Source organism: Ovis canadensis, chromosome 23, assembly GCF_042477335.2.
Source record: "Ovis canadensis isolate MfBH-ARS-UI-01 breed Bighorn chromosome 23, ARS-UI_OviCan_v2, whole genome shotgun sequence".
NCBI classification, from domain to species: domain Eukaryota; kingdom Metazoa; phylum Chordata; class Mammalia; order Artiodactyla; family Bovidae; genus Ovis; species Ovis canadensis.
The window spans coordinates 35,048,606-35,074,854 of NC_091267.1; the positions used below are offsets into that span (position 1 = coordinate 35,048,606).

The following is a 26,249-nucleotide window of genomic DNA, read 5'->3' on the forward strand; positions in this document are numbered from 1 at the left end:
AACGCCTTCTGCAATGTGGTCTCTGCTGACCTCCCAGCCTCGTCTGTGCTCTCTCCTCACGCTTTCCTATCCATCAACTCTGTTCTCTCATGTGCTTATCTTGTGCATGCTTTTCTCCTTTGCTTGGGATGTATTCCCTTCACCTGTCAAACCTAACAAACACCCATGCACCTTGATACTTTAGCCTGAGTGTTACTTCCCTGCAGCACCTTCTCAGAGGCCTCACGGTGTTCCTTCCTCCCACACACCTCTAGTGTGCTATCTACCATATCACTGAAAGTCGCTCAGTCGTGTCTGACTCTTTGTGATCCAATGAACTATACAGTCCATGGAATTCTCCAGGCCAGAATACGAGTGGGTAGCCTTTCCCTCCTCCAGGGATCTTCCTAACCCATGGATTGAACCGGGGTCTTCTGCACTGCAGGTGGATTCTTTACCAGCTGAGCCACCAGGGAAGCCCAAGAATACTGGAGTGGGTAGCCTATCCTTTCTCCAGAGGCTCTTCCCGACCCGGGAATTGAACCGGGGTCTTCTGGGAGAAGGAAATGGCAATCCACTCCAGTATTCTTGCCTGGAAAATCCCATGGACGGAGAAGCCTAGTAGGTTATAGTCCACGGGGTCGCAAAGAGTCGGACACGACTGAGCGACTTCACCTCACCTTACCTTCTGCACTGCAGGTGGATTCTTTACCAACTGAGCTATCAGGGAGGCTATCATATCACTACTTGTCTATTATCCTTCCTCTGCTATTGGACTGGGAGTTCCCCAGAGGGGCAAACCGTTTTGTACTGTTGAAATGTGTATCACTAGCACATAGCACACTGCCCAGCACACAGCAGTTTACAAAACATTCAAAACACTGGTGAAGACCAAGTGTGTCTTCACCCACTACAGAGGTCCTGGTCTGTCTTATGACTGTGCCTTTACATTTAAGATAGAATACCATGAGTTCCCACTATAAATGGCAATGGGTTAGGGTGGAATGAGGGGAAGTTAATCTGTTCCATTTGGGAATCTCCCAGTTTTTTCATGGTGAATAGCAATACCTGCCCTCTCATTTAAATGTCAACAGAGCTACAGCTCTAACACCAGTTAAGGAGGCCGGGTCTTGTCACACAACAAACTTACTAAGCAGCAGGTCGTTAAAGGAAACCAGGAAAGTCAACAGATAGGCTGACCTTGTAGAAAAGTGTATCGTATTAAAAATTATGGGGAAGATAAAAATTAAAAAGTTAGGGGTTAGCCTAGGTATTACTAAAGTTCAGTGTTAGCAACTGAGACTAACGTTAGGCAAATTTCCCATAAAATAAACAGAACTGGTTACATAATGGGGAAGATAAAAATTAAAAAGTTAGGGGTTAGCCTAGGTATTACTAAAGTTCAGTGTTAGCAACTGAGTCTAATTTTAGGCAAATTTCCCATAAAATAAACAGAACTGGTTACATAATCCCATCTATAAAAATTATAGTACATAGGCAAGTAAGTTTTAGATTATAAATTTTAAAGGACCAGGTACCCTCATTATAAAAGTGTAAGATACTTAAATATGGCTGTATATTCAAATAAAACATTTACATATAATTCCTAAAAATAGATCTATTATTTAGCCAGATATTCTATAACTAACCAGACAGAGTGCATGGCCCAGAATAGCTAAATTACTGACTCACAATGCAAAGTCATTTTCATTTTGTTTAAAAGTAAGTAAATAAAAGGAGGCATTTGTTTTTTGGTTTAAACACAGAGTCTAAAACGGAATTTTTCAGGTGTCTCCTTCCTTTTCCACGCCAGAGACTGCAGTGTTCTCAACACAGCATTGATTTTATAGTCTGATCTTTTCATAAGCTCTCCCTAAAAGTGCTAACTGGAGCTATCGACAGCATCAACAAAATGAACTCACCAGACCACGTCTACCTAAAATAACTTCTTCCCTTAGGACTGAGATAGGAGGGCTTGAGAACTCTCTCTCTCATGCCTGATAATGCAATTTTAACGCTCCACTCAGCATTATGACATTAGGCTAATCTCCTGTGCAGTTTTGGTAGTCCCAGCTATGCGATTCCCTACATTATTCCCTACATTATTTGGTAATACGACCTCCAGAAAATTAACTACTTTTAACACTGAACACTGGAGAAGGCTATGGCACCCCACTCCAGTACTCTTGCCTGGAAAATCCCATGGATGGAAGAGTCTGGTGGGCTGCAGTCCATGGGGTCAGACACGACTGAGCGACTTCCCTTTCACTTTTCACTTTCATGCATTGGAGAAGGAAATGGCAACCCACTCCAGTGTTCTTGCCTGGGGAATCCCAGGGATGGGGGAGCCTGGTGGGCTTCTATCTATGGGGTCGCACAGAGCTGGACACAACTGAAGCGACTTAGCAGCAGCAGCAGCATACATGACACTTTAATACTGTTAGAAGAACCCACTGGAGAACTGATAGAAATATGATCATCATAGAAAGCCAGGCATTACTATTAATCTAAAGAAATGTTAAAATTCTATGGTTCAAAAATTAGTTATTACAAACAAGTAACACATGTATCAAAACAGGCCCATTATCATAAAGCGTCACTCACCATCCCCAGCAGGAAGTCCTCGCTCTTTTTTTTCATCACATTTGTTGCATTCACTGAAGTAAAGCAGCAGGAACATATCCAAGAGTACCCAAATCAAGGAGGTGGCTAGGACCACCTTGCAGTATGCAAATTTTCTCATGGCACTTTAAGTCAAATGCAAAATTTTAAAATATATATATATATAAATATACAAAGATCATGAAAATTATTCCAATCCAGTTTCATCAGAAATCACTTTCATAACCTACAGACAGAAAAAGAAAAAAGATTAACTAAAAAAATTCAGAACCTAAAGCACAATCGAAAGATTAACTTAATATGCATATGAAATTTTACTATGAAGAATAAGTTTTAAATCAGACTTCAAAAAATACTTGTAAAATATATAAAAACTGATAGTATCAAAAACATGCAAATAACTCCTACAAATCAATATACACAATAAAATTAAAAAATGGGTAAATGATGCAAACAAGCACTTTGCAGAAAGGAAACCGGAAGAGCCAATAAACAAGTGAAAACGGGCTCGATTCACTACAATTAAGAAAATGCAAATTAAAACAGTGAGCGACCATCTCATATCCATTAAACACGTGGGGCTTAACTGCCTTCTATTCAACTGCTATATTAAACGCTCAAGTAAAAGTTAAGCCATTAACTGCCACAGGGGTTTAAGAAATCAGTAATTCCCAGTCCATTTCAAACACTCCCATTCAGTTCCATGGTCCAAGGATTTATATGAGCTCTCCCGGTCGCTGTACTACATCAGTTTAACTGGAGTGATTCTTATCCCTCTGTCCCACTGAATCCCATTCTAAAAATGCTAGTCACCAGCCATTCAGAAACAGACTCATGGAAAGAGCAGAAGAAAAGGGCATCAAGAGATCTGTGGCCTGGACTTGGCTCTGACAGTAATTGCATAAACTTCCCAGAACTTTCGCTTCTATGTGCCCCACCCCCACCCCAATCTGTTACAACATCTTGAGAAAACGACTGGAGGGATGGTCACCAAATCTAGGATGGCTAGATCGGAAACACTCCTGGCACGTTGGCACTCGTCTGGGGGCGCACTGGAGCAGCCCCAGGGACCTCAGACGAGGAGTCATCGCATGGAGCCATGGGGACCAAGGCTCAAAGGCGCGTATCAGTGCTGACCGGGAGACGGAAGAATCCAGAGCACTTGGGGTGGATGGAGGAAACACTTGGCACAGGTGCCTCCCACTGAAAGCCAATGTGCAGATGCTCTGAAGGGCTGGGACGCTACAGGGGGCCCAGGAGCTTCTTACAAGGGCAGTTTATGTAGCATGAACCCGGGATAGACCAGAGAGTTTATCTACGAAAAAGATAACAGTTCTCTCCTACCTTACTGAAGGGGCTAGCCAGCAACCTGAAAAGCACCCCCAAAATACTAGGTGACACTTGTAACTGTCAAGTATTATTTCTGCTCACCTCTCTGGGGACTATGATCTCTTGCCTATCGGTCTCCTTCCATCAAACCAACACTCCCCACTTGTACCCTGAGAACAGGGGTGCCACTGTCGGATTCTTGCCTCAAGTCCCTCACATGGGGTGAGCAACCACTACTAACTCTAGTGACTGGGGTGAGGGGTAAGGCCAAAAGGATTACAACACACAGTGTCATGGAACAACAGATCTCTCCAGAGAAGCCGATATACCATGTATTTCAAGCCACTTCACGTGCAAGGCTACCTCTCTTGGCCACTGGCAAAGCAAGAAGTCTAACTGCTGGTGCGCTATCTGGGACGCAAATGTGGCTCTGTGTTCTCTAAAACCTGCTGATTGTTATTTCTTTCAGAGCTTACAGCCCAGAACACTTGAATGTCTTTATGACTCTGTACCCATCGCTGTTTAATTTTTCCAAGGCAGCACAATTAGATTCTAAAATTGAAGATGAAACGCAGTGGGGGGGGTGTGTATTTGGAAGGAGAGCAGTACAGAGAAAGCAGGAGGTGCAGGGAGAAAGGAGAATAAAGAAGAGGCAAAAACCTCTGAAACCTTGGGCCAGAGATTCCTCAGCTACTAACAATAAAATGCACAAATCATTAAAAAAAAAATACTGGACGTTGGACTTTAATAAAATCTGCTCTTCAAAAGACAGTTAAATAAAAAGAAGTCACATATGGGGAGAAAATATTTACAAATGACTCATCTGATAAATTACTTGTACCCAGACCACATAAAAAAGTCTTCAAATACAGTGTTTAAAAACCCTAATCCAAAATAATGGGCGAAAAGTTTGAACTGTCACTTCGCCGGAACAGCAATTCAGGTGGTAAACTAGAACAAGAAAAGATTTTCAACATTGTTAGCTACTGTGTGTGTGTACGCAGTCTGATCTGACTCTTTGCAATCCAGGGACTGTGGCCTGCCAGGCTCCTCTGTCCATGGGATTCTCCAGGCAAAAATACTGGAACGGGTTACCATTTCCTTCTCCAAGGGATCTTCCCAATCCAAGGATTAAACCCATGTCTCTTGTGTCTCCTGCACTGACAGATGGATTCTTTACTGTTAATGCCACCTACTAGGGAATTGCAAATTAAAAACACAATGAAACACCACTATGCACCAATATAAACAGCTAAAGGAAAAAAGAAAACTACCAAATGCTAGCAAGAACTGGACCACTAACACACTGCCAGTGGAATGCAAAATGGTACAGTCTCTCCGGAAAACAAAGAGTGTTTCTCCCATAAGAATCTTACATAAGAGCAAGGATAATGTACGTCTACACAAAGACTTGTACACAACCTTTGTATCAACTTAATCATGACCATCGAAATCTGGAGACGATCCACACGTCTACCACCTGGTGAACGGATAAACAAACTGTGGTGCTCTAAACAGTGCAGGACTTCAACCCAGAATCCAGCAATCAGAAAGAACTCTCGACGTACATGCCACAGCACTGGTGAACCTCACAAGCCTTATGCTAAGTGAAAGTGGTCAGTAGCAAACAGCTGCACTCTGTACACTATATGATGCCATTTATGCGAGACAGAAATCAGATCAGCCATTGCCAGGGGCTTGGAAGAGTAGGGGACTGGCCTCAAAGGACAGTGAAAACTTGTGATAATGGGAAACCCTCTACTCCCAGCTAGTGGTGGCGGTCATACAACTGTGTCCATTAGTCCAAATGGGTACGACTACACTTAAAAGGGTGAATTTTACTGTACGTAATAAATTCAACCTCAATAACCTTAAAAATAGGTAAATACAGAAGAGGTGAGGACCCTTCAAAGAAACACTTTAAATTTTAGGAGGATAACTGTTGTATATTTCTTCAAGTACCTTAAACACTATTACTAATGGGCTAAATACCCTCCCAGTCATTCAGAATAAATCAGCGGTATGTCATGTCCTTTTTTTTGAGTAACTGTATTATACCTACATATTCTGAGAACTTTTGAAATGAGTTCTGGATACATGGTTATAGTAGTACAGAACCAAATAAAAATTTTAATACTATTTATTTTTATTTTTGCCTATGCTAGGCCTTCGTTGCTTTTCGCAGGCTTTCTCTAGCTAGTGTGAGCGGGGGCTACTCTGCGGCGCCTGGGCTTCTCCCTGCGGAAACCTCTCTCGCCACGGTGCACGGGCTCAGTAGTTGCAGTGCACGGGCTGAGTTGCTCCAAGGCATGTGGAATCTTCCTGGACCAGGGATCAAATCCATGTCCCCTGCATTGACAGGCAGACTCCTATCCACTACACCACCAGGGAAGTCCAGGTATATCATATTTTAAAGCAACTGCAACATCTATTTTTACTCAAATATTTTAATGTCTTACATGTCCCTACAGGAGGAAAAGACTGAAATGTTTGTGACCGTAAAGGGGAAGCATGAGAGATCTCTGTGGTAATGCCGCTGAGTTTTTTTTTTTTAATTAAACTAATATGCTCAACAGACATTCTAACCTCTCTTTCCACCACAACCACCAAGTATACTGTCTTAGACAACCAATGTCTTAATGATCACTTCAAAAAAGGCCTCCTGATACCCGCAAAGCTGTGTCAGAATGCCACGTATTGTTTTACACGCTACTACTCTTTAAAGAAGAGAGAAAACAGACACAGGCTGAGGTGCTTCCTGGCTCATGATTCTGACTCTTGCTCTGCCCACCCTACCCCTAGGTCTGGTAACAGACCTAGTCCCATGGGCACAGGACAGCCAAATGAGCTGACCAGGCCAACCACAGGCCCTCAGCCCTTCACTTCCCGAGTCACAGAGCTGGAAGCCCGTGCTAACCCAGTGCTGCAGTCAGCTACACTGCCCGTCGCGGAGAGAGCGCCGACCTGCAGTCCAAGAGGGCGAGCCCAAACGGAGGCACGCAGGACGAGGGGAGGAGGGTCCCGTAGTGACCGAGTCCCTGTCTCTTCTCTGGCTCTCGTGACCACTCAGGAATCCTTCTAATAATCCCCTTTTCCGCTTATGAGAGTTTGAACGGAGTTCCTGACACACACCAGGGATGCAGAAGCGGGGGGATTGGGGGGGGGGGTGTGTGGTGCAGAGATAGAGGAAACCTAAGGTCAGACAGGCTCTAGTCCACTTCTGAAGTTCCTCTCTACGAGTCAGAACAATTATACATTATGAGGCACACTATGCTACTTGAAAGGACACTGAATTGCTTACAAGTGGAAAAATCTGAGACTTGCTTTTCTTCTAACACTACATTCCTCAAGCCTATTCATGCTGCATGTAGTTGTAGTCAGTTCCTTTTCACCACTGTATAATACTCGATTGGCTTATATCAATGTAATCATACACTATGGGGCTAATCATAGTTTATCCCTTTCATGCTTACTAGGCATGGGGTTATTTCTAGGTTTATGCATGTTTCCTGGTACACATGTGCCAGGGGTCAGCAAACTTCTGCAAAGGGCCAGACAGTAAACATTTTAGGCTTTGCGGGACATAAGATCTCTGTGGCAACCACCCGAATCTGGGGTTGTACCACAAAAGCAGCCATGATATGTAACCAAGTAAGTGTGACAGTATTCCAATAAAACGAAGCTTATTCACGGACATTAAATTTGAATGTCATGTAATTTTAAAATTATAAATTATGAAATTATTTCTTAACCATTTAAAGATGTTAAAAATCTTTCTTAATTCATGAGTTGTCACAACCCTGATCTAGAGTACATACCTAGGGATATTAGGTCATGAGACTACACATATTTTCAAAATGACAACATATGGCAAACTTGTTTTCCCAGATGTCTAAAGCAAAATGAGAGCTCTGGATGTGTTATGTCCTTGGCAACACTTATTGATGTCAAACTATTTAATTTTTTGACAATCTGGTAAGTGTGTAATTTAATGTGAGTTTCCCTACCATCTCTGACATTTCCATTTCCTCTTCCTAATATACCCACTGCAGTTTATTCTATTGGGTGAAGTTGTTTTGTCTTTTTCCTATTAGTCTATGAAGATCTTTATACAGTCTGGATTCTAATCCATGTTAGTTACATGCACTACCAGTATCTTTTCCCAGTTTATAGCTTATATTCTTAATAAGAGGTGTCTTTTGTAGTTCATATTTTCTCTGTGTTAAGTTTTTCTCTACCTTCAGTTTAGTTCAGTCGCTCAGTCGTGTCCGACTCTTTGCGACCCCATGAATCGCAGCACGCCAGGCCTCCCTGTCCATCACCATCTCCCAGAGTTCACTCAGACTCACATCCATCCAGTCAGTGATGCTATCCAGCCATCTCGTCCTCGGTCGTCCCCTTCTCCTCCTGCCCCCAATCCCTCCCAGCATCAGAGTCTGGGTGTTGTTTTTGCTTTGGCTTCATCCTTTCATTCTTTCTGGAGTTATTTCTCCACTGATCTCCAGTAGCATATTGAGCACCTACTGATCTGGGGCGTTTCTCTACCTAGAGATCATTAAAAATATTCTAATGTCTAGAAGTTTTAAAGTTTTACCTTTCCAGTGTAAGTACAGATTCAATATTATTTTCTTCCATATGGATAACCAATTGTCTCAGTACTGTTTATGGGAAGTTCAATCTCTGCCTAAAAATGTGCAATACCAACTTTGTCATAAGTCATGTTTCTGAGGTTCTACGTTCTGTTCCATTGGTCTGCTTATCCCTACACCACACAGCGTCTTAATTATAGCTTTACAACAATTCTTGGTACCCAGTAAAGCAAATATTCTCACCTTTTACTAGTTGAGGAGTACCTTGGCTACTTCTGACCCACCGGGCTTCCTTAGCTATGCTGACCATTTAATTACTTAAAATGACGTTCCATCTACTGCAAAAGAAATCCACTAGTTACAAATGCTTACATGTCTATGGTGGAACAATTTTACTGTTCTGAGAAAATAAACCAATTAAAAATTCACAGAAGTCATAAAAAAAAAGAAGTTGGTGATGAGAAGAGGAATTAAATTCAAGAAGTCAAAAGAAAGCTCTAAAAATGTTCTTCAAAATGACATTATTAAAATAAATGTATAGTATCTAACCTTTATGTCTACTACTTTGTTATTCCTTTAAAACAAAACAACAACAAAAAAAACCAGTATTTTAGAGTCCCAATCATTCCATGCTGCTTGGATAGTTACTGAGTCTTGGCCAACTCTGTTCTTGATACCATGTCAGACACTGTAGATGGTAGGAACATGAAGGCAATGATCCACACCATGGAAACTGTTATCACACTATTAAATACCAGGGTAAGAGACACGCCATTCACATTACAAAAGAGAAACACCAACTCAGGAAACCTGGCAGGAAAAAGACACCCAGATAGGGAAGTTTCTAAACAGGTTTTATCAGACAGTGTAAGACACTACACTTCGCTACAACAAGGTTTTCTTTAAATTTTTTCTACAGATGTTTTGTTTCTCTCTCTCCTTTAGCTAAAATCCTTTAAGGGCTTCCTGATGCCCTGCCATTTTGTTCTGAAGAACACCATTTGTAGGACTCACACCTGAAAGTTCTCACTAAAGAAATTCCATGATCAAATAAGTTAGGGAAATGTTACTTCCTCGATTTGCTTGGAGAGATTCAGTCTGTATATTACTGCACCAGAGGTTCTATGAAGCCCTGCATTGAGGCAAGCTGTGTGATTCTGTTAACTCAGAACTTCTCAGATTCAAGCATGGAATCTTCCTTAACTACTGTCTTTCTTTTTTGCATAACACAAAGCAGTTTTCAAACAGCAATAAATAAACTAGTGAAGACTGGCTTCAAATCCTGGAAGCACGTAACTTTTAAGCTATGAGTTATTTTCTTTCTGCAAAACTATTTCTGTAAAGCTGCAAACTGTGTAAAAAAAAAGAAATCCCACTGTGTTTAAAAGCCTCTCATGAGGCTGACTTTCACAGAAAGTCATGTATAATTTTGTAATATTTTAATTTAATTAATAAAATTAATATTGTTAATTTTGTGATATTTTGATTTAACATAACATATACCTGTATATAGTACAAATGAAAAGTGAAAGTGTTAGTCACTCAGTCACGTCTGACTCTTTGCAACACCATGAACTGTAGCCCACCAGGCTCCTCAGTCCATGTAATTCTCCAGGCAAGAATACTAGAGTGAGTTGCCATTCCCTTCTCCAGGAGATCTTCCCAACCCAGGGTTCGAACCTAGGTCTCCTGCATTGCAGGCAGATTCTTCACTGTCTAAGCCACCAGCGTTTGTGGACAAAATGGGAAATCCAAAAGTCACCATTATATATAGATCCCTAAAAGAAAAGAATCTAGAAGCTTCCCTTCAGGTAAGTGAAATCTGTCAACTATTTCTACTATCAGTTATATTTTTTCAAGTGTGGAGTATCATATTCTACAGAATATATCATCATTAAATTTTGCATTCAGCAAATGCAACATTATTTCATGTGCAAGTCTGTGAGGAAAGAGTTAACACAGCAGATGTGTTCTACCCTGTCCGGGCTAAGCCCAGGGGGATGCCTAGGGCCATGGCAATGACCCCTGGCCAAATGCTGAGAAGAAACTCCTGGAATGTTCATGGTTATTTGTTAAGGATGTTAGAGGTGGTGAGTCAGGATGTACCAGGCTGTCAGCATTGTTTAAAGAAATCATCAAGATTTATGACGCGCACCTGGTGTCTGGTCTGGGCCCAAGTCTCAGCTGCCAAAGCTGGCCACATGGCAGGAATACGCCTACGAGACCAGCTGGCTACCAACGGGAGCTCCAGGCTGTGACACTCGTGCGCTTCCCTGAGCAGACACGTCTTGTACATGCCTCTATCATTCACAGCTGGAGGGGAACTCGTGTTCCTGTGATTCTTACAGAGGGAAGACTCAGAAGTCCACACCTGATCTCATCAACCTTCACCTGTTTATATCTTTTTTCTGCTGTTCTTGCACTGTATCTTTGGCTGTAATAAAAATGCAGCCGTGAGTACAACACTACGTTGAGCTGTGTCAGTCTTTCCAGCAAATCAAACTAGTGGGCAGTCACAGGGCCCCCAAAACGAAAACCATAATATCTATTTCTCTCATTCCTTTTCAGAAGCTGTATGATCATAGGACGATATCCTTGAATGAATAAATCAGCGTACAGCATAAAAGCTAAGACACAGGCCTGAGATTACTGTCTTTAGAAAGGTCTGGTTGCAATGTTAGCCCTTGGCTGGTGTTTGGGAACTTGAGTGATACACAGTTTCCTAGGCTGATATAAATCTTACCTTAAATGATTAGCGGGCCTCACTGTGCTGAAACTGCCTGTACAAACAATATGATTTATGCAAAACATCTCTTTTCCTTCTGGGAGCCTGAAATATTGGTACATGCTAGGCAGAAGGTACCTCCATTACCAGGTCCGATAAAAACACTGGCATTCAGTCTAATGAGTTTTCCTGGTTGACAACACTTCACATGTGTTGTCAAAATTCACTGCTAAAGGAATTAAGCTTACCTGGAGGAATTAAGCTTATTCCACGGGGAGAGGACTCTAGGAAGATAGTAACCGCTTTCCTCCAGATTTCACTTCTTCCCTTTGCTAACACTGCTTTGTATCCTTTTGCTATAATAAATCTTAGCTATTATTCAGAGATCATATGCTGAACGCTATGAATCCTCCTAGGCAATCACTAAACCTGGGGGTGCTCTTGGGAACAGCCAACACAATCAGCATTTTAAAACAGAAGTGACGATCTATTAGGCCAAATGCTAAAATTCACATTTCAATCCCAGAATGTATTAATATCAGTAATGTGCTCTAGCAATTTTACTTTATTTGCATAAACCTGGGCCTCTTTATTCCTTGAATGAGAAAAACATACCCACGTCACAGTCCCTGAATTAAATGCAGTAATGCACAACACACTCACAGTAAACACTCGGTAAATATTAAATAGCAATTCTAAGGGCTCTTTCTTAGATGAAACAAAAAAATCAGGAACATTTTACGTTTGTACTGATGCACTTGGAGTCCTGCAAAGAGAAGCTCAGAGACAAACCTGAACCCTTCACCTTCCTAACTGGTGCCATGAATGCTTTCCAGTCCACACGTCAGGATTGCTGGTCGAACACAAGCAGGTTACACCCTGTATAATATGTGTCTTTCCATTTCTAAACGTGGTCTTCATTTAGTCTTCACATTGCTTTCGTGAATGAGAAGTGAATGTGCTAATTAATTAGTACCACACGTGGCTATGCTTGATGGTTACGTTTCTCAAATTACTGTGCCAGGATTTTAGTACAAAGCCACTCACTTTCTGGCATGTATATGAGGCATCAAGTCCAGTCAGGGCACATCTGAGCCTGTGCCACTGTAAGAGCAACTCCCAATGTAAAGAGAAGTCCAACCCTGAAGTCATTTACGCCCAGAGATCAACTTACCCCAAAGTGGCTTTTCAAATGAATTCACATCCCAAATCCACATGTCCCACATCTCCTGCTGAAAAATAAATTTCCTAAAATCAGTTTATTACAGAATAACTCTATCTTCCCCGCTTTACTTCAGCCACCCTATTCCACTGGACTAAGTGCCAGCCACTTCACCTGAGGTTGAGGAGCAGGTCTTACTCAGCTACTTCCCCCATGCTGAGCACAACACCTGGCACAAACTGTGGGTTCAGTGAATGTTTATTACCTGAATAAGTGAGTCAATGAATACAGTATTTCTGAGATCCAACACCAAGCTCAGTGGAAATATTGTAAAAAGTATCTTTCCTCTTCTTGGAAATCTACAAGGATGTTAACTCCCCTGGTGGGAAGGTCAAGGACTCACAGATAGTACCTGTTCCATATCCCACGCCCACCCCTGTTCTTCACGGCATTAGACCTCTGGCTGAATTCAAGTGATCATTCTCTGCTAGACTACCTATTCTTGACTGGTCCCAGCCAACTGTGACCGTTCCACTCCTCTTGCCAGTGTAAATAACCACATCTCAACCAGCAGGATCTGAAGGGAAATCTGTTGGGAAGCATTCAGGAAAAGTTACGCTCCCTCATGGGCAAGCGGAAGGAGACACTATCCTGCCTTTGGAACACACTGAGAAGTGCTGCAGCCATCTTGGGGGCATGAGGGGAGCCAACATCAACATGCTAAGGACGACAACGTGAAAACAGAAAGCAAAGGGACCCTGACTGTCCCCAGGGGCCACTAACAGACTAATCCTGAAACTGCATAGGGCTGGACTTCTTGTTACCAAAGGGATAAAGCTCTGACTGTCTAACTGGATATTCTGCAATACTACAGTCAAAAGCATGCCGATACATCACTATGCAACCTATGATTATTGATTTAGATAGGTATGTAGCCTGTGAAGAAAAAAATGAAGTGTAAACCAGTGGAGGATCCAAATTAGGGAATCTACTTTTAAAGGAGATTCCACAGAAGGAGAATTTCAATATAAATGTAACAGCTGCAAGACAGACCCTGGTGTGTTAAATGCCCATTCTTAACAATCCTTAAGCCTATCAGAGAATCACACATCCCCAATTCATTCAGACTTTGATAAATAACAAGGATGTACAAGACACAACACTGAGTAGTTTGATGCACATAAACATAAAAAGGGCTCAGTTTCTGCCTTCAACGAGCTTGCAGTTCAGAAGGACAGATACTATCAGTAAGTTTGTATGACACTTTACAATTTACAAAATCTTTTTCTATTTCTGCAACAGGTGCCAAGTTACAAGGAGCTACAACGCACCAAGGAGAGAAAATGGTAAAGGAGGACAACTGGGGAATCGGTCTGAGTTAGGGAAAGGCAAAAGGATATTTCAGGTGGACAAAACAAAATGAGTTAAAATAGGGACACAGAAAAATCAAGGGACTTCTGGGGACAATGAACAGAAAAATGGGGAGATGTGGTTATGTCTTTGGAAAAGGGAAATCTCATTCTACTGAGACATCAAGTAGAATGAGTATAAGAAAGAGACTTGTCTTGGTAGTTAGCACATTACGGTGATGTCCTCTCACGCTAAGGCATTTGAAGAGCAAAGGTCAGGGGATGTTCCCCCATGTTTTAAATTTTATCTCCTGAATTCAAATGCCAACTCATTACAACAGAACTCTGTGGTTTCAGAAAATTTACATCCTTCCTCCTGACCATGAGCTCAGATACAAGGAAATACACTGCCACCATCAGCAATGGAAAAACTAGATTCTGGGGAGGAGTTTCTGGCAAGTAACGAATCCAGGAGAAACCTTCTCCAGCCCAGAGGCCCACCTTATCTCCTGGCCACAGAGCCCCCAAAGTCTCCAAGGGGAGTTTTGTTTCACATTTTGCTAGAACATCCGTCTTAGCCCTGAGTTCCACAATGCTGCCCTCTTCCCTTCAAATCATCACTCTCTCACTCCATTGCTTCCTTTACTACCTTCTGTGCAAGAAGTCTTCATTTTCTGTGTCTAATTCTCAAATTCTCAACCCAATGTGGTATGGGTTCACTTCAATGAAACTTTTTTTTTAATCAAATCACTCTAATGTTCTAACTACCAAGACAAGTCGCTTTCTTATATTCATCCTACCTGATGTCTCAGCCTCTCAAATTATTAATATCTGGGGAACAGACAAGCTTGTCTTGGTTCCAGGGTCACTCCTTTCTCTCCCACTTTTCTCAACATGCTTTGCAGTCTTCTCTGACCCACCCCGCTCTGCCCTGGATGTGTCTGCAGGCTGACACTACACAGATCCCTGGGGAATCCACCAGAGGCAAAGCATCACCCACCATATGCTGATGGTCCCACATCTCTAACTTCCGTGACTCTCTGGTTTGAATGCAAGTTCCTCCAGCATGGGAATCAAGTTTTTCACATTTAAGCTCTAAAAATCTTATGAAATGTCTGAGGACAACAGAAACTCATACACAAAATAGCATTTCCACTTCTAAGTCATTCTTTATTTGTCCTTACGCTTTCCTTTCCATTCTAGCACCAAACACCAATTTACACTGTTATATATGTATTAATTATCTTGTAAGCCTCACGAGGGCAGAGACCTTATTTCAATGCTACTACTACAGCACCTGGAATAGTACTTGGCACATGGCAGAAGTTAATAATTATTTGGTTAAATGAACAAGAATACCAGAAAGCAACAGCATGTAAGAAGGAATAAAGGCACCTAAAATGAAAGCATTTTAAGGGTGCCATGTTTAGGGTTAGGGCAGAGATATCTGATTAATTCAAGGCCTTAAGATTACTATTTTTAATATTAAAAGATAACAACTAATTAAGTAAAAACAGCATGCATAATTAAAAACCAAACTAAAAAAAAATGAGAAATAATAAAACCAATCAATTTAGAATAAAACAAGAAGGAAATTTAAATTGATTTTAAAAACCCACAGACAGAAAAGCAAGCACAAAATGGCAGAAGTAAATCCCCATACATAGGTAGTTTAAATGAAGATAAAAAGCCTAACTGTATTCATTGAAAGTTATCAGATTGGATTTTTTTCAATAAAAGCTATGTAAGGATTCAGAGTTTACAGAGCAGTTAAAAGTGAAAGCAACCTTACCAAAGATATACAGATGGCAAATAAACATATGAAGAGATGCTCCCTATACCAGTAAAATACAATTCAAACAACAAAATACTTCTATGCATGTACTATAATGGCTAAAATTCAGAACACTGACAGTATCAGATGCTGGCAAGGAACTCTCATCCAACAAGAACTATCATCTACCATGAAGTCTGCTGCTGCTGTTTAGTTGCTAAGTCGTATCTGACACTTTGCGACCCCACGGACTGTAGCCCGCCAGGCTCCTCTGTCCATGGGATTTTTCAGGCAAGAATACTGGAGTGGGTAGCCATTTACTGCTCCAGGGGATCTTCCTGACCCGGGAATCAAACCTGCGTCTCCTGCATTGGCAGGTGGATTCTTTACCCCTGTGCCACCAGGGAAGCCCTTCCATGAAGTTTCCATCTGAGAAACTTATGCAGAGAAAGATATGCAGAAAAGTATACATAAAAGTAAGATCTGAAAATGTCCACAGCTGGTGGAAGAGAGAAAATTGCAAATCTGAGTTCAGCTAACCCTAAGCAAAATACAAAGAAAATACAAAGAAAATCACAAGAGCAAATCATATTCAAATAGCTGAAAACTAACGATTCAGAGAAAATCTTCAACCAACCAGAGGAAGAAAAAAAAAAAAGACAGTATGATATATAGAGAAAAAATGGATGACTTCTCATTACATGAAACAAAGGCATTTTCAGATAAGTAAAAGCCAAAACAGTTCCTCTCTCATAGACCTGTATGCAGGTCTATAAGAAATGCAGAAGGAAAACAAAACCAGATGGAAACTCAGACCTGTAAGAGAAATGAAGAATATCAGCAATGGTAAATATCAGTAAATATAAAAGCCTATATTTTTTTCCTCAATTTCTTAAAAATGATGGTTGATGAAAAAAAAAAAATTCTAACTTTATATTGTACAATTTATTAACATACAGATGAAGTATAAGACAAAATTAGAGCAAAGGATAGTGGTGGGAGGAAATGTAACTATATGGTTGCCAGGGACTTACCTTTTACACTTACTAATACAACCTAGCATCTATTCATGATATTTAAAACAAAAACAAAAAAGTGGTAGGAAACTAGAAAAAAGAATTAATTTTGTTAACCTGATAAGGTTATCTGCCCTAAATCTACAGTAAACAGAACGCTTATTGGTGAAGTGTTGGAAGCATTCCCTTTGAATGAAGTTAGGAAAAGGTCAAAAATGCCATCTATCACTTTTTCCTCTGAACAATGTACTGGAATTCCTATTCAGAACAGTAAAACAAGAAGAAATAAAGGATTTAAGAATTGGAAAGAAAAAAACAGAGCAACCACAAAGGAAATGACAGAAAATCCAGAAAAATAAAAGCAATTAGAACTAATGAGAACTTTTAGCAAGGTTGCTGGATTCAAGATCAACATACAATATTCACCTAAGAATTCTAAGAAAATTTCTTAGAAAGACCTTTTAAAAAATGAAGATATAGCATGCTCACATATGGAAGATTTATTAGAGCAGTAAATAATCTCGGTATTAATCTACATAATTAATACAGTTCCAAGAAAAATCTCAACATAGTTTTTCAAAGAACTTTAAAAGCAGATCCTAAAATCAAACTGAAAGGCAAAGCCATAAAAGATTTTGATTTTTTGTGGCCAATAAAAATTTTGAACAGCAAGGCAATGGAACTCTGACTGCTACATGTCAATCAAGCTATAGGAATGAAGTCAGTGTGATTGTGGGCAGAGGCAGATTAAAAGATTAATCAAACAGAACAAAGTACCGAATCAGACACCCTTGAGCATGCAAATGGTACATGACAGAGGTGGCACCACAAATGTATGAAAGAGATGGACTATTTAATAAATGTTCATCCACATGTAAAAGTTAAATTCCTACCTCAAACTGTAACAGAAAATGAGACAAAAGTATCTGTAAATCCTTGGTTACAGAAGAATTTTTCAATGAAGACTCAAAAAGCACAAACCATAAAAGAAAAAATAACTACTTTATGGAAATGAAAATTTTTTAACACAACCAAAAACATCATGGACATTTAAATGATAGGCCAAAGACTATGGGAAAATATCCACAACAGAAATAATCAGCAAAAGATTAGTGGTGGTGGTGGTGTAGTCACTCAGTCGTGACTGACTCTTCGATACCCCATGCACTGCAGCCCACCAGGCTCCTCTGTCCCCAGGTCTCCTGCACTCTAGGTAGCTTCTTTATCAGAATGTATTTAAAAACTTCTCTAAATCAAAACAAAAACACACAAGTGAAAAATGGCCAAAAGGTATGAATGGGCAAATCACAGAAAAGGAATCATACATAGCCAATGAACATGAAAATATACTTGACCTCAGTAGTATTCAGGGAAATGAATTTGACTTCAACAGATGAGCAAAAACACAAGTTTGGTTTTTGTACAGGCCACTCATACAGTGTTGTTCCAAGTGCAATTTGACACAGCCACTCTGAAGAGCAATCTGACAATGTTTAGTAAAGCTGACAAAAGCACTATCTTCTCACTCTGTAATTGCACTTCTAGGTGCACACCCAGGAGAAACTCTTACACAGGTGTGCAGAGAAACATGTACAAAGACTGCAGCATTGTTTATAATGGGGAAGAAAGGTAACAACCTAAAAATGCATCAAGAGGAAAGTGGATACGTGAACCGTATAGCAACACTACACATGGAGGAGGAAACAGAGCTGGGCTCCATCTCAGGCCAGGCTGCGAACAAGGGGCTACATGCACGGCCACCCTCCCCATGGACTCTGAACTTTGTGCCCGGTGTCTATAGAAATGGCATACCAATGGAAAACCAGACCCCGGATAAAAGAGCCTCAGGACTTGGACTTGGACTCTCTGTTGCCTAAAAGAATATGCTAATTATCTCTGAAACAGAAAAAAGCGGTAAATTCCATTATGTTTATCGAGATATGACCACAGGCCTATTGATAAATATCCACTGTTTATCTAGTCTTGTGACACATGAATCATGGGTTAACTTTGATCGTATCTCTCTTTTACCTTGTCCAGGCTAGTTTCAAGGAATTTGGGGAGGTGGGTTTGAGCAAGTACACTTAGGGTCTATAAGGTTTTCACAAAAACTGGTCGGGGTCCTTGGCTAAGAGGAGACTCTGCCTTGGGCCCGCCGGTGTAATAAACTGCACTCCACTATCTGCATTGTCCTTCTGAGTGAGTTTGTTTCCTGGAACGCGTGGCTACAAGGCACACATTTCAAGTAGAACTATGTGTATCAACTGGGTAAATAATGCTGAATGAAGGAAAAAGTAATTTGCAGGATATGCACAGAATGTTCCACTTACACACAGTTTTAAAAGATACTAAAATAAGACACTGTTCATGGACACAAACATACAATCTAAAGACAAAACAATATGCATAAGAATAACATACCATATTCATATATGGTTAATTCCAAGGAAGAAGGAAAGGGCTTCAACTACAATGGGCTTTTTTTTTTAAAGGTAAGAGACCTAAAATTGTGGCAAGTTGCTAGATGCTCCCTGAATATCTGCTTTCCTCTTGTCTCTTTTCAAATTATTGTACTGTGACTGGCAATTTACATATCCTGGCCTGCCACACAGATTAAGGTAGCCACTAAGGATTAATTTTGGAGAAGGAAATGGCAACCCACTCCAGTATTCTCGCCTGGAAAATCCCATGGACAGAGGAGCCTGGCAGGCTACAGACCATGGGATCGCAAGAGTCGGACATGACTTAGTGACTAAACCACCACCAAGGATTAATCAGAAATCACTGGGCGGGGCATGGAAACTGAAAGGAACTGACTTCACTGCCCAGAGTGTAAATATGAAGAACGGAGCTGAACCGAATATTAGTACTAACTGACACAGAATCAAACAGCGAAAAATGTAAAGACAAGACACGGGGAAAAGGTGAGTTCATGGCTGTTCCTTCTCTTCTGCTACAGTACTCTTCTGTACGTTTAAAATCTTTTATTTAAAAAATATCCTTTACTTCTCAGATATTGAACAGAGATTCTTAAATGTCACCCATAGGCAGATGATGACCCACAGATCAAGCCAAAATGCACAGGCAACATGTATACTACTGAGGTGGCCAAGCAGAGTGGATAAAGAATTCACTAGAAACTGGCCAACCAACCACACTCCAAGAACGCAGACAGTACTATGCTATTATCACCAGCACGGCTACTGCCAGTTTGGACAACAAACAAGACTGTAAGATCCCACAGTCTCTTGGCTCCGGGCTTGGGATGAGAAAAACCAAAAACATTTGCAGACTAAATGGAAATCTCTGTTGTCATTCCCTTTCCCTATTTTTCCTTCTCCCATGCACTCCCCAGAGCTCAGTGCCATACTTTTCCTCCTCCTCCATGGAATCATCTGGAAAGAGAGAAGGGGGAAAAAATATCAAAGAACAGAACCCTCAAATGAAACCTGGCTTTTATGACTGCAAACATGAAGAGGCTTTTGAGAATTACTTCACTTATGTTACCTGGATGTTAACTTTAAGTGACCTTTTGAGATTGAAAAAGTTTTAAATTTGCTCAACAGACCAAAATGGAAATCTGGGCTGGAGGTAGGCATCAGACCAAGATGATGGTCTGAAATATTTAGTTACCATTAAAACAAAACAGGAAAACAAAAACAAAACACCAACCCTTTGTTAATCTATTACTGTGTTACAGAAAGACGGTATTCCAGTTAGTCGTGAATTCTACTTCACGAATTTATTCCAGGTCCACACACTACAGGGCTTCCCTGGTGGCTCAGTGGTAAAGAATTCACCTGCCAATGCAGGCTTCTTCTTGGGTTGGGAAAATCCCCTGGGGAAGGAAATGGCAACTCACTCCAGTATTCTTGCCTGGAGAATCCCAGGGACAGAGAAGCCTGGCAAGCTACACACTCCATGGGGTCGCAAAACAGCCAGATACAACTTGGCGATTAAACAACAAGCACCAAAGATTATAAGACATGCTCTTCAGATTCTCCCCTTAACCAGCCAGCAATGTGGTATATATCAGGTTTTGTGGGGATTTTCCCCCCCAATTTGGTTTCTCCCTAACACACTTAACCTCTTTGGTGCTTATATTGTTTCTGCATTTTCTCTTGCTGTTTTTACACAACTCTGGCCCTTTGCCTTTTTTCTCTGTGAATAGCTATTTTCTACCTCACTCCCTTAATTCAGTCTTCTAGTTTCACATGGCTTCTGCACTGATGCCACTTAAGATCCACACTAGGAGATAATACCCCAAGTGTATTTTCTTGGAATTTTTTTTCAGCTGTTTGGGAGCAAACACAGGATTGCTTCCTGCTCTCAGAAAGCCTCAAAACCACTGCAATTAGGATATTAATCATTTAACAATATAATAGAAAGTTAACAAGGAAACTGTTGAAAAAGTCCCTGGAATAAATCTATTTAATTCACATCAAGAACTCAAAACATTACTTCTGCACTATTTTTTAAAGTTCCACTTAATTCTCAAAATTATATTCTGCCAAAACCTCGAAACACTTGGGTCATTGCTCCTTTCCTTATTATACACACTGAACAGTTACACATTTTTCTTTATTATTGACAAAAATACAACCAAAAGGTAAATTTTCTACAGATGATATTTCTCCATGTCAGAACTTGAGAATCAAGTTCATCAATAAGTAGAGTTTTCCAAACATATTATGTTACAGCCTAGATTTAGCTTCCTCCTTACAATCATAAATTCAAGAAAAATAACTATAAAATATTAAAATAAATAAATAAAATATTTAAGATATGTTTAAACATTATCTAAAAGCATAACTTTTAATGAACATAAAATAGTTTTATAGGCTTAATGAAAAGTCCTAACAGTACTTCAGGAAACTGTTAAATTTAACAGCTTTCAGTCTGCATTTTGCTGTGCTGTTGAGGATAGTACTGCTCTGTACATGTTAAGTGATTAACAAAAGAAGAACAGCAAAGCAGTCTTAAGGGAGATAAACCCTTTACCTAAAATTGCAAAGATTTTGGTTTTATTATAAAGAACTCTAATCTTGAGAGAGCATAAAGAAAAGAAAAAAAAAGGAGGGGAGAGAAATAATAAAAACTAGGTATTGCTTTATTTCTTAAGAAGGGTTTTTTCACAATAACCAAAAGTAACGTGTGGACCTGTTTGACTTGAGTCAAAAAGCCAACTCAAACGGACACTAAGGGACCATTGGAGAAATTCGACTATGGACTGGGTAACAGATGATACTAAGCAATTATTGTTAATTTTATTAGGAATAACAGCTAGATGTGAAAATACACTCACTTTTAAAAGATCCACTATGAAGACTGTTAAGAGGCAAAACAGCATGATGTCTCATATTGCTTTAAGATTCTTGGGTTTCTAATGCAACAGCTTAAATCAACTACACCACAATAAAATTAATTTTTAAAAAAGATACTTGGGCTTGGGAGGAGGGTGGTAGAAAGAAATGAGAGGTGAAGCACACGTGGCAAATTTTTAACTTTTGCTGAATCTGGAAGATGGAAACTAGAGTCAGGGGTTCGCTTTACTATTTCCTCTACTTTTAAATATATTACAATTTTTTGAGATATAAAGAAACAATTTTTAAATTTGTTTCAGATAGCTAAAAGCCGATTCAGAGTTATGAATAGATTTAAAATCCTACTTTGGCAGGCCAATTATCGAACACACTGTTTTTTTTGTGAATGAAATCAAGTCATGAATACATTCATTCACTTAACTTCAATATAATAAGCACCTATGTACTATACACCAAGCATGTAACCAGACCATGGGAGAATAAAGGTGAGTTAGACCATGTCATTATCCTTAGGGAGGAGACAGCTAATATAAACGTCTGTGATCAGGATACTGATGTGGTAGGAAAGGAGGTTACAGAGAACAGAAGCCACAGACCAAAGATCCACGGGAAAACTTCACCATTTTTCAGCTGAAGAAGCTGATACGTCATGAGTTTCAGGGGTGAGCAACATTTAGAGAACTGAAAGGTCTAAGAGGTCAGAGAAGAGTCTGGAGAGTGGAACATAAAAGCAGAAGATGACAGAGCTCTGAGAAAGGAGCTCCCACAATGCTACCTGCTACAGAGGATGGTGAGTGACACTGGAAGCTGGTTCTGCCATGTATTTAGCAAGTTACACAGAGTCTGCTGATTTAAACATGACACCAAAACATCAGAGGGTCTCACAAACAGTGCTAATTAAAAGAAATTACACCTTACTCAGGACTTCGGGGTAAGGCTATTTCAAACCTTACTATCAGCCACATTAACCACGTGCTGGATTAAGAAAAACAAAAAAACAAAACCTCAAGTTCCCAAAGCAAGAAAGGTTATCCTTTCTTTTAATGGAGATTTAGGTTGCAAAAGGAGAATGAAGGCAGAGCCACCGCTACTGAACTTTTAACTTTGTGCTAAGCACGTTCAGGGCCACTATACAACAAAATCCTCCCACAAGCCCAAGAGCTAGGAACCATTAAGCCCATTGTCGAACACGTAAGAATCCTGATGTCCTGATGCTCTAAGGCAGGGAGGTAATTTGGCCAAAAGAGACTCTGTTAAAGGCCAGAACTCACAATCAGTCAAGTCCCAGTAAACATGGTAAACCCATACATCTGTATTCTTTATTGTCCACCTTTGGAAGGTACATTCATTGAATCACATGATGATGTCTTTTTTGCTATCTTAGTAATCCAGTTTGTGAGAGATCTGTCCATGTTGATTTATTAATAGTTCATTACCTCTGGCGCCACAGAGCAGGGGTTGGCGAACCACTACTTTTATAAATAAAATTTTATGGAAACACAGCCACACCCATTCTATTTGTTTATGTATGGTTTATGGCTACTTTTGCTCTACAATAGCAAAGCTGAGCGATTACAAAAGAGACTGCACAGCCTGAAAAGCCTAAAATACTATCTGGCCCTTGATAGAAAGTTAGCTGAATTTGGCTGTAGAGCATTACAGGAGTATACTGGGTATTATTCAACTTTTATAATTTTGTCAATGTAGTTTTAATTTACATTTCCCTGTTGACAAATATTTAGTGGCTACTCATTTTTTTCTATGAAAAGCTTTTCCTCTCTATTGCTCATTTATCGTTTCTCATTAACATATGTATGTGTACTGGCATACATACATATGAGCGTATATATTACTGAGACCAAAAAAAATCTTTGTCAGTTGTATGTGTTAGAAATAACTTCTACTTGTGCACTTGTGACTCGTCTTTACACACTGTTTTCTGTTCTTTTAGCTTATTTACTTGCTGAGCCAGGTCTTAGCTGTAGCATGTGGGATCCCATTGCCTGACTAGGGACCGAAGCTAGGCCCCCAGCACTGGGAGTGTGGAGGCTTAGCCACTGGACCACTAAGGAAGTCTTGACACACTGTTTTCAACAAGAAACAAAAGATCTTAGTTTTAATACAGCACAATTTTTTAACCTTTTCCTTCAACAGCTGTGCTTCTGGAAACTAGTTAAGAAAGCCTGAAATCATAAAGCACCCTCTAAAGGCTTAAGTTTTGCCTTTCATAAGTTTTTAATCTATCTGGAATTTTTTTTTTTAATATGGTGCGAAGTAAGAAACTATCCCCACTCCTCACTAATTTCTTGGATTTTTTTTTTTTTTTTTTTTTGGTGCCATTCTGATAGCGTGAGCTCCAACACCAAACCTGGTGAAGAATGGACGTGTAGTTACCATTTCCCAGGGAGGACTGCTCACCTAGACAATGACAGACAACCTGAGACGAGCAATCCTCCTTGCCTCAATCTGCTGTCCCCACCCATGCACTATGTAATAGGTTTTTAAATTTTTTCCTAGTTTACCTACCAACATCTTTTAGGGAATTTCAGCTTTACACAAGGGTCTCTGGACCTAACTTCTCAGGTTGCTTGATCTGGAGACTCTGTCTAGACAGTTCCCCCATCAGTTCAGTTTGGTTCAGTCACTCAGTCGTGTCGGACTCTTTGCGACCCCATGAATCGCAGCACGCCAGGCCTCCCTGTCCATCACCAACTCCAGGAGTTTACTCAGACTCACGTCCATCAAGTCCTTGATGCCATCCAGCCATCTCATCCTCTGTCGTCCCCTTCTCCTCCTGCCCCTAACCCCTCCCAGCATCAGAATCTTTTCCAATGAGTCAACTCTTTGCATGAGGTGGCCAAAGTACTGGAGTTTCAGCTTTAGCATCATTCCTTCCAAAGAAATCCCAGGGTTGATCTCCTTCAGAATGGACTGGTTGGATCTCCTTGCAGTCCAAGGGACTCTCAAGAGTCTTCTCCAACACCACAGTTCAAAAGCATCAATTCTTCGCCGCTCAGCCTTCTTCACAGTCCAACTCTCACATCCATACATGACCACAGGAAAAACCATAGCCTTGACTAGATGGACCTTAGTCGGCAAAGTAATGTCTCTGCTTTTGAATATGCTATCTAGGCTGGTCATAACTTTTCTTCCAAGGAGTAAGCGTCTTTTAATTTCATGAAAACCCAAAGCTCCAGGTCTCCAGGTGATCTGGTACCCCGGCACAGCAGCCATAATCCCATTAGCTTACCTCCCTGGATTCAGGATGTCTTGTTTTTGACTTCTGAGGAGTTTCCTTACTTGCTTGTCAGTTAATCTACACATTTAAAAGGCACTCTGAATATCTGATCCAGTATCTGTCATGTTTCATAAGAGGAAACATTTTTCTTCTTTTTTTTTAACTCTCTAATTTGCCACACTGCCAAAACTGAAGCCTCTATACATTCTGAATAGTTTGTTGCTGAGTATCCTCCCCCAGCCAAGAAATGTACCTCTACTTCTAAAACCCAAAAGAAAAATGATTCATTTGATTAACAAAAACATACCCAACACTGTTCTACACACTTGGCATATATCACTAAATAAAGATTAACGCATTCAAAAACCCTAAGTGGGAGGAGAGGCACAGACAGAAAACAGTAAAACATAAGCAAACTGAACTGTATCCCAGAAGGTAGCAGGAGCAGTGGGAAGGAGAAACAATCCTTTAAGAGGGATCTGGAGTAAGGTGGGGACTTCAACCTTAAACAAGGTAGCTGTCACTAAAACATTAAGTATTTCCACCACATACCACCAATTAATTTTTACCAGACATACAATTATAAGAAATGAACATTTTCCTCTCCTCTTGATGTGAAGTAGGATGCTAAGCAGGCTACAGATATGTTAATATTACACAACTCGATCCACTTCAAAGAAACAGAGGTACACTCTAACATTAATAATTGGAGATGCTGCTTAACAAGTTATTATGCTACCTATTCACAATTAAAGTAAATGCAATTTAAAAATAAACTTATGCTATCCAAGCAAAATAGACAATTTAACATTTACTGAGAGAATGGTTAAATGAGAATCATCCTTCATACTTCTAAAGATAATTAGGAATCAATTGCTATCACTAATTAGGCAGTTCTTCTGAATGTTAAACCTAATAAAGAAGGCAATTTGCCCAATTATATTTCATTCTATCTTTTATGGAGATGTGCCCTATTTATAACTCTTTAAAACAGGTTTTTCTCTTTTCATAAGAAGAATCACATAAGAAATTGAGTCAGTAATTAAATCACACCTTAAAACACTGAACTACAAAACTGAGACTGTACTTTCCAGTCCTGTAATTATTTTCATTGCTCTTCTCTGTATCCCTCAATCTTTGCT

General features: G+C 40.2%; 1 protein-coding gene across 4 annotated transcripts in view; it reads right to left on the reverse strand.

Moving 5' to 3' along the window:
• Positions 1-26,249, reverse strand: part of GALNT1 (polypeptide N-acetylgalactosaminyltransferase 1) — a 120,644-nt gene that overhangs the window by 65,244 nt on the left and 29,151 nt on the right. The window contains exons 2-3 of one of the 4 annotated variants that reach the window (XM_069568708.1): positions 12,419-12,476; positions 2,584-2,827 (exon numbers count right to left, since the gene is read on the reverse strand). In XM_069568708.1, the coding sequence (XP_069424809.1) occupies positions 2,584-2,722 (139 nt within the window). In that variant the 5' untranslated portion in view covers positions 2,723-2,827; positions 12,419-12,476. Of the gene's footprint in view, positions 1-2,583; positions 2,828-8,762; positions 8,855-12,418; positions 12,477-26,249 lie in introns of those variants that run through there. The other 3 variants (XM_069568709.1, XM_069568711.1, XM_069568710.1) reach the window with 3 other exon arrangements.